The sequence below is a fragment of the Molothrus aeneus genome, chromosome 17 (assembly GCF_037042795.1).
Source record: "Molothrus aeneus isolate 106 chromosome 17, BPBGC_Maene_1.0, whole genome shotgun sequence".
NCBI classification, from domain to species: Eukaryota; Metazoa; Chordata; class Aves; order Passeriformes; family Icteridae; genus Molothrus; species Molothrus aeneus.
Window position 1 is genome coordinate 7,883,490 of NC_089662.1, and position 9,241 is coordinate 7,892,730.

The 9,241-nt window shown below is 49.0% G+C and overlaps 1 protein-coding gene across 2 annotated transcripts; it reads left to right on the forward strand.

Annotated features, from left to right (window-relative positions):
* Window positions 1–6: 6 nt before the first annotated feature.
* Window positions 7–6,958, forward strand: PLAGL2 (PLAG1 like zinc finger 2). Of its 2 annotated transcripts, none has more exons than XM_066561425.1 (4): window positions 7–98; window positions 533–642; window positions 2,034–2,422; window positions 3,225–6,958. In XM_066561425.1, exons 3-4 carry the CDS (start codon window positions 2,160–2,162, stop codon window positions 4,444–4,446), a joined length of 1,485 nt encoding a protein of 494 aa, XP_066417522.1. In that variant the 5' UTR covers window positions 7–98; window positions 533–642; window positions 2,034–2,159; the 3' UTR covers window positions 4,447–6,958. The 2 variants fall into 2 exon arrangements, with proteins under 2 accessions (XP_066417522.1, XP_066417523.1); XM_066561426.1 differs by having other exon boundaries at window positions 45–98; window positions 537–642.
* Window positions 6,959–9,241: the final 2,283 nt, after the last annotated feature.

The following is a 9,241-nucleotide window of genomic DNA, read 5'->3' on the forward strand; positions in this document are numbered from 1 at the left end:
CCGCCACCGAGCCGTGACGTCACTCCCACAAGGCCCCGCGCAATGGCGCCGCCGGGGCCGGGAGCGGAGCCGCGCTTGGCGGGGCCCGGGGGAACGGGGTGAGCGAGGGGGGGCGAGGGAGGGGGGCGGCACCGCAGCGAGGGGCGGTGGCACGGCCGTACCCTCCCCTCGGTGGCGGGGTCCCCTCAGGGGACAGGGGGGCGTGTGAGGAGGAGGAGGATGCGGGGCGGAGGGGGGCGTAGGCCGGGCCCGCCTCCCTCCCCTCAGCGCTGCGGGGCGGGGGTGGGATGTGTGATCCCGCTCCACCGGGGCTGCGTTATCCCCGCGGGTGGGGGTCTCCCGGTTGGCTTCCGAGGCAAGCGGCGGAGGTGCTGGAGGGAGGAGCGAGTTGCCCCTCGCGGCCACCCCCCGGCACCTCCGCTGTTTGCAAGACGGTTGCAGCAGCACCTCTGAATTCCCTAAAATTCCACGGTGATCGTTTATGCACTTTACTGTTAAAAACATCAAAATTCAAACTCTTGTCTTCTTCCAGGTAGCTTTGAAACTGGCCCAGATGGCCAGGCTTTTTCGGAGGGAAAGGAGCAGTTCCCTGGTGAAAGTGGTGGAGACTCTCGGGACACCTGCACAGCTCTGGAGCAAGAGGTAGAGAACACTATCTTTTCTGGGACATACTTCATAGAGAGGTGAAATAGTCATGCTTTTAGCACCCAGTAGGACAGCTTGCTCTGAACCACAGGCCTCCTGCACCCTGAGGGGTCAGAGCAGCTGTCACATCACGCTGGTTTGTCCCAAAGTGGCACCTCAGCAGTTCTGGTCCTTTATTGTTCTGCTCTGACCACGTAGATTTAGCCTGCACAAAACCAAGTTTTGTTCTTAACAGGCATTCCCAAAGCTCACAGTTATATTTTCTTGGAGTCATCCTGTTTCCCAGTGTTTTCCTCCCTGAGGGAACCATCCATGGTATTTGGGGTGACGGTGCAGTCACAGTAATTGTCATTTCAGCTCTTCATAACGTTCCTTGAGCACTTTCTTGGGGGTTGGTTTGTTCCCTCGCAGTTGCACATCCTGCCCACAACTCGTGTTGATGTGCAGCAGGAAGTTCCTCCTCTGAAGCAATCATGGAGTGAGGGTTTGATGCTATTTTAAGTAGGGTTTCTCAGGCAGCCAAATTGAGTGAAAGAGGTTGGTTTTATTTCAGCTGACCGTTTACCAGTCAAGCTGGCAGTAGAACCCTGTAAAGACCAACACACAACTCGAGAACAACCTGCTAAGAGAGATTCATGTAGAACCTCATCAATGTGAAAGCCAGAAGAGCTTACAGGAGGTGTACTTTTTTGAACAGGAAACAGTTTGAGCTTCCATTATTAACGCATGAGAGTGTCAAAGAAAAAAAAAAGAGTTAAAAATTGCTCATTACAGTAGAAAACTTGCTGATCCAGAGAGGCAGAATCTGCCTCAGAGTCGAAAAGTGAAAATACAGTGAGTAATCCCACCCTGAAGAGGAGCAGCATCCGTTGCCTTCCAGAAAAAGGTGTGATGTTGATGATAATTGAGAGTTTTCTTCCTCAGCTCTGTTCAGCCACATCTGGGGGTTCAGATTGATTTGCTCTGGAGATAGTTTTGTCCAGTGCATCAGCTTGGTAGCAGAAAGAAAGGGAAAAGAAAATACAGGACAACTCTGAGAATCTCTGAGAGGGAATTCCATGTAGGCAGAGACCAAGAGCAAGTGAGAATAAAAAAAAATGGGATGAGAAGTGATTTGCAAGACATACAAGGAAATGTATTTAGAGCTACAAATACCTTTTAGGATATTTTCAGGAGAAAATACATCCTACATGTAACACTGGCTCTTAATAGTGGCAGAAAATGCAATTCAGAAAAAGTTTAACATAATTTTATTCAGGTAACAGGTTAAAGGGGAAGAGACAGAAAAATATTATTGATTGGAGGTCCCCATGACTGGGAATGTACATGTTCACTGTGTACACAGGTGAAGGTGGCAGTGAATTAACAGCAGCCTTCTGTGATTTCAGATGAAGAAGTTTTGCTATTAAAGCAGTTTGGTCACAGGGGGCTCCAACAGAAAACTGCACTGGGACAACATCATAGCCCACAGGCTCGAGTTCTGCTTGACATGGCCATGTTCTACTAGCCCTGCCATGACGGCATTTTTCCCCAGTGTTCCCAACTGGATTCAAGATGCAAAGCAGGAGGAGGAAGAGACAGGCTGGAAATTAGTCCCCAGACCAAGAGGTGAAGAAACCGAAAGTCAGGGAAAATGCCAGTGTGAACTATCGGAGCCCTCCTTCCCTCACGTGGACAAGCTGAGAACTCACACACTTTCCCATTCGGAGCAGAGGCCCTACAACTGCCCCCAGCTGCACTGTGGCAAGGCCTTTGCCTCCAAGTACAAGCTCTACAGGTAGGTATCTGCAAGTGCCTCTGCCCAGCAGTGCCAGGAGAGAGGGGAAACCCCCTCCCTCGGATGTCTTTGCTTGAATTTCTGAGAAGCTGGAGGAGGGGAAATGCCCTTTTACCTTGCAGAGCAGTTGAGTCCCAGACATTACCATACTTGGCATCTCTTTAGGTGCCTTCCAGAGAACTTCAGCTAATGCTGTATCCTGAGCTCAAGCTGTTTTATGTTTCACTGAGAAGGAAATAGAAACAGAAAGTGAAGTTCACGGATGAAAAACAAAATGAAAAGCAAGAATAGCGTTTGCATTCATAAATCCTGCTTCTAACCACAGGGATAATTCCATGGCAGCTGTTGCTCCAGTATGGAGAAGTAGAGTTCCCATTTATTAGTGAAGTACAACACAAAATAGTTAAACAGTGATGGCTGAGAACTTGAAACCAAGTGAACCACAGTTGGGGAGAGTGTGAGATACCAAGGTTAAGTCAGACCACAGTGGCTGTCAGCAGACTTGGGCACAGCCTGACCCTCCTGATGAAGTGAAGTTTTCTCACCTAGTGTCTCAAACAAGGGGAGGTTTTCTTTGGCAGCCTCAGCAAAGAGCAGGAGCTGAGGAGAGACAGCTGCTGGGACAGACTGCAGGTTTTGCCTGAAGCGTTGTGCTCCTGTGCTCCTTGTTTAATGGAGGTAAAATGCCATCTAGGATTTTTGTGGCATGAAGTGTAGGACACAAGGAAAATTTTGGAAAACCAGCTGGTGTTCTCTCAGGGGCTGGATGTTTGTCTGACCTTTCCTGCTTTTCTCCCCTAAGGCATATGGCCACGCACTCTGCTCAGAAGCCCCACCAGTGCATGTACTGCGAGAAGATGTTCCACAGGAAGGATCACCTCCGGAACCACCTGCAGACCCACGATCCCAACAAGGAGGCCCTCCACTGTCCCGAGTGCGGCAAGAACTACAACACCAAACTGGGCTTCAGGCGACACCTGGCCATGCACGCGGCTGCCAGCGGTGACCTCAGCTGCAAGGTGTGCCTCCAGACCTTTGAGAGCACCCAGGTCCTGCTGGAGCACCTCAAAGCCCATTCCAGGCGGGCTTCTGGTGGGGCCAAGGAGAAGAAGCACCCGTGTGACCACTGCGACCGGCGCTTCTACACCCGCAAGGACGTGCGCAGGCACCTGGTGGTGCACACGGGGCGGAAGGACTTCCTGTGCCAGTACTGTGCTCAGAGGTTTGGGAGGAAAGACCACCTGACCAGGCACATGAAGAAAAGCCACTCCCAGGAACTGCTGAAGATTAAGACAGAGCCAGTGGACATGTTGGGTCTGCTCAGCTGCAGCTCCTCTGTGGCAGTGAAGGAAGAGCTGAGTCCTGTCCTGTGTATGGCATCCAGAGACATGATGGGTGGTAAGAGCTTCCCTGGCATGCTGCCCGTGGGCATGTACAGCACACATCTCCAAACCATGCCAAGCTCAGGGATGCCCCATTCTTTGGTTCCTAATTCTCTTCCAATGGGAATGAGCTACCCTCTGGAGTCTTCTTCTCCCATCTCCTCCCCACCGCAACCTCCTCCAAAGTATCAGCTTGGATCTACCTCATATTTGCCTGAGAAACTACCCAAAGTAGAGGTGGACAGCTTTTTGTCAGACTTCCCTGGCAGTCTGTCTCTCTCATCTGGTGATCCTCAGTCCTCTTCGCCTCAGCCACCCGCCCTGGATGAGGCTTTGCTTTCCAAGAGCCCTGCTAACCTCTCAGAGGCTCTCTGTGCTGCTAACATGGACTTTTCTCATCTTCTTGGCTTCCTTCCCCTAAACCTTCCTCCTTGCAATCCACCTGTCTCGTCGGGGGGATTGGTCATGGGCTACTCGCAGGGGGAGGCGCAGCCACTGCTCACCACTTTGCAACATCAACCTCAAGAGTCTCCCGGAGCCGGGGCCTCGCTGAACTTTGGGCCCCTTCATTCGTTGCCCCCCGTCTTCACCTCCAGCTTGAGCACAACCACGCTGCCACGGTTCCACCAGGCATTCCAATAAGCTGGAAATAGCACTGGAGAACAGATCTTTCAGTCACCCTTTTGTGGAGAGCCTTAAAAACGCACAACCCTTCCTTGGCGGGGTGAAAGCTCTGGCAGAGCTGGGTCAGACAGGAGGTTTCTGATCTCGGAGGGAGCACTTGTAGACTGGAACCCGTGCAAGTCCCAGTCCTGTAGAGCAGAAAGATTTCAGCTGATAGACTGGATATATTTTATCTAATTTTTAATCTGTGAATCAGGAGCCGCGCTTAGCACTGACCTTCCCTGAGGATGCTGGAGCTGTATTCCTCTCTGGGAAGGGACTGTCCCTCAGAAGAGTTGAGACTCTTTCATCCTGGGCTAAACTTTTGAAGAGTCCAGCTTCCATTTCATGTTAACCACACTGCAATTCTGGCAAACCAGCCAACACCTCCACATGGAGAAGAAGTCATGATACCACTCTGTATGAAGCCAATGGGGAAGAGCTGTCCTTCCCTGCTACCTCTCATCCCATCACCCAACACAGCTTACTCCACATCAGTGTTAAGCAACAAGCCCGTTTACATAGTGAATTCAACGCCGCCTCTTTGGAGCTGTTAGGACAAACTCGTTATGGTGAACATTGTTTACACAACACAAATCTGTTTCTGCCATTGCAAAAAATAGGAGGCACCAGAATACACTGGGTTCATCTCTGGTGTAGCTAGAACACTGTTTACACAACGAAGTCAGGTTGCACTGATTTCTCTTCACTTATCATGTTCTTCCCCCATGGGGAAATACACTGCTTTTGGACCACTTCAGCCTCTGCCCCTGTAGGCAGCAGCTTCCTGCCTTTTCTCGCTGGCTGTCCTGAGTGAAGGGGATGGAGCAGCTCTCACAGCTCAGCTTGGTGTGTGGTGTATGGACAGAGCCCTTTTAAATATCTCCCCCAGGCAAACAGATCTGGAAGCCAAAGCACGTGAGAGAGCTGGGTGAGGAGCTCGGGCCATGGAGCACTGGCAGACCAGGCTTGGGTGAGAACAGGCTGCAGGCCCTGCTCCATAGCTTCCCTTGGGATGAGGAACAGAGTATGAGTTTCTGGGGTTTGGGGTTTTTTAACCACTCATTGAGGTCAGCACCCTTTTTGGCTTGTCCAGGAAGGAGTCTCAAAGGTATATTTTAACCTCAATGGTGATAACATGCAAGAATCAGGGAAAAATTGGTCCCAGCTTCATGTACACACTTTCAGTGTATTTGAAGCATTTCTCCCAACACCAATAGTTCTAACAAATGCTGAGGTTTGGGGCCTGCAGTCAACTTTTCACGTTGGATTTGGTTGCACTGGCCTTTTTTGTTCTCTCCTGCTCAAGCCTTGCCTCCTGAAGTTAAAGTCCTGCTTCCCTTGCTCCCTGCCCTACCTCTTCAACTCTTCCATGGGCTGTCTACCTACCAGGGCAGAAGGGTTATACTGGGAAGAGGCAGCCAGCTGCTGGTGTCACTTAGCACCTGTATTGTCTCCTGCTCCTGTTTTCCTGGGCACTTCTACTGCAGATGGGGACAATATGGAGGTCACTCTGCACTGGTGCATGTTTGTGACTATGGATGGGCAGATCTTCATACCTCAGCATGGAGGAACCATTGTAGGCCAATATAAACCAGGAAATCTGTCAATATTGTTCTCCATAAATCTAGGAAAAGCAAAATCTACCTCTACTCTGTTATCTCAGCTCCTTGGGTGAAGCCAGATGCTGTCCTCCCCTGTCTCCCCAGAGCACATCCACCTCAGTTGATGCAGATTCCTTCCTGCTGAGCCATGATCCCACTGTGTGACATCAGCTGTGCCTCTTTTGGTCACAGGCTTGTCCACCTTCCATTTTACTCCAGAATTTTATTTTTAATTTAGCTTAGTAATTCTTCCCAGAATGACTCTTTAGCAATCCATTGATTCTCCAGAACATAGATCGGTTGTTTTAGGTTAGCCAGCAATGCTGCAAATAAGACTTTTGTATCAAAATGTAATATAAGATTTATTTACCTCAGCAATATCCTGTGGCAATGATCTCCCCGAGTTGAATGCAGTACTTTTTCCTTTTCTCCACTGGAAAATGTTGCCTTTCCAAGTCCAACGAGTGCCTTCTTGTTCTCTAACCTAGCAAAGGTAAACAGGGCATTGCAGCCAGTCTGTTTACCAGCATTGAATACCTCAGGCCTGTCTTCTATTGCTTTGCTCTTTGCAAATTAAAGAGTTTCACACTGTTATCAATTATATGCAAGCCTTATCCCTGTCTTCAGTTGAGAGGATTATTATTTTTTGAGAAATAAATGGTCAGAACTGATCACTCACGGCCAGTGAGGATTATCAGATTTATGCAATGCCATCACACACCTTCTCCCACTGCAGAACATTCAGCTTTTTTGCTTCCTGCCTGCATTGTACTCTGAACAGATGTCATCACTGGAATTCCTGTAGCAGTGGTAGCTAAACTTAGAGCCAGGCATCTTTTTCCTACCAGTAGTCTGTCAAAGAATAAATGGAATTCATTTTGCTATGATTTGCACGTGTGATTTGCTTTCCACAGCTACTTTAACAAGCAGAACTGCAGTAACTTTTGTCAATGCAAGGAAAATCAAACCCAGCAAGGGCAGCGTGGTCAGAGACAGCATTGGAGCTGATTCCAGGTGTTTGCACAGGAAAATGGATTCAAAGTTCTTCTAACACAACAGCTTGTAATCTGAAGGTATTTTACCAATCAGTCTAAAACTAACAAGACTAATTCCATTTGAAATAGCAAATATGCAATTCACAGAACAAATTACAGTGAACAACTTTTACCTGTTTATAAGAAAATACTTGGAGCATCCAAGCTTACAGCACTTGGGAATCCCAGTCCACTAGGACATATGTACCAAGCTCTTAGGCAAGTCAGTGGAACTCATGTTAGCCAAGCTCCTGCTGATGCAGCTGGAGGTGAGGGACAAGGGTAACTCTGGCTTGCTGTGAGGGGATTGCTGCAGCACAGCCTGCAATCTGTTCTGTGGTGCATGTGCAGGGCTTTGTGGCAGCCAGTGCTGGTTATGTGATATAAAAAATCATCCCAGAAAGAGTTCGGGTTTGGTTTTTGTTTTAGACCACAAGTTTGGGGTTGCAGGTCCAGGACACAGCTGTGGGTCAGGCAAGCAGAGCCCAGGAAACCTTTCCACTGTGATCCCTCTGTTCTTGGCACACCTGTACCACAAAGAGCTCAAGGGCAGCAAGTACTGCACATAATTGTTCAGGAGGGTTTAATTAAATAAAGGGCTGGCTTGGGGGGGGGGGGGGTCCAAAGCAGAAGGACCAGTGCAGTCAACCAAGATACAAACCCATAGACCTCCAGTTAGTGAAAGGACAGGACATGAACTTGCCAGCCCTTATAAATCAGACCCTGGATTCTCAGAAAGCCAAGGACCTAATGCCCCCTAGAAATAAGAATTAACAAAGAGCCAAGCCACTCCCTGGCAGCAGAGGGTTAACTCTTGCCCATCCTTCCAGGCTCAGATTGCCAGAACCATGTGGAGGGCTGAAGATCTTTCATCCCCCTGGGATTACACCTCACTCAAAATCCATTTGTAGGAAGGAACAACATGTTATCTTGCATTTGCTTCCACTGAATTTCACATGAGAGAATACTCACACACCGTGTTGTGACAGACCCCGTTCTCTGTCTCACAACATTGCTGCTCTTTAGCCTCAGTGTTGAAAAATGGTGTCACTTCAACTGGAATCCTTTTTTCACCTCTGGTAGATTGATGATTTCAGTACTTTTGTTGAGCTCAGCTCTTTGTTCTTTAATTCCTTCCTTGCTGACAGGTGAACAGTAGCTGCTGGGAAGATTTCCTGCAGTTCACTGAAAAAATCCCCTTTTCCTTTCTCTACCATTGCACCACCTTTGCTCTCTAGACAGAACAACCCCACTGAGGCATTTTCTGCTGCCTGCAATTAAAATTTCCAAATACATCTTCAAAGATGTGCTTCCCATCACCCTACCTTCTTGCTTATCCTCTAATCCCAGTTAGTCAGGCTGACTGAATTCTCCCTCAGGTGCCTATTTTTAGTTAATTGCCTGCCCAAGCCCTGGAGCTATTCTGCCACTGAACAGTGAAGTGGATGAATAGCTTGAACAGAACCACCTCAGGTTTCCATCCTCATCCAAAATTTGTGTCTTTTCCATAACTTCTGGTATTTTTCCCAGTTTCTAGAGATGAGAGCTGCCACCTGAAGCTCTGAATCCCCTCCTGGCTGACCCCTGTGCAGTAGGAGAAGGTGGTTTGGTTTAGCCTGGTCTGCTGGATCTGGGAAGCCCAGGTTCTTTTCACCCCAATGCCCAGCTCTGGCACCTCTCACCCTTTCCATGCCTGTTTACCATAACATGCTGAGCCTCTCCTGGAAAGCAGCTGGAAGCTGCCAGGGAAATGCCATCACCACTGATCCAGCTGCTTGCAGGACCACTATTCCTATTCCCCACCACCTCTCAGGTTTTGTTGTCCCTGCTTGCACAATCCAGGCACACTCAGACTCACCTCTGGCTATTCCCAGTGATGGACTTGCTTCCTTCTAGTGAATAACTGGGATCCCCTAGGAATGCTACACATTTCCACTATTCTTGTGGCTGCAGGTAAGGAGTTTTCTCCTGCGGTACAGTCTGCAATCTCTACCTGGAGCCAGCTCTATGTCTTCCCACAGGCCACACACCACTAATCACACTAGCATGCAAACAGGTCAAGCGAAACCAGAACTGGTGCTCAGAAATGAGACCAGAAAACAGATCACATTCTGCTTCTCAAATCCACACCAGGAG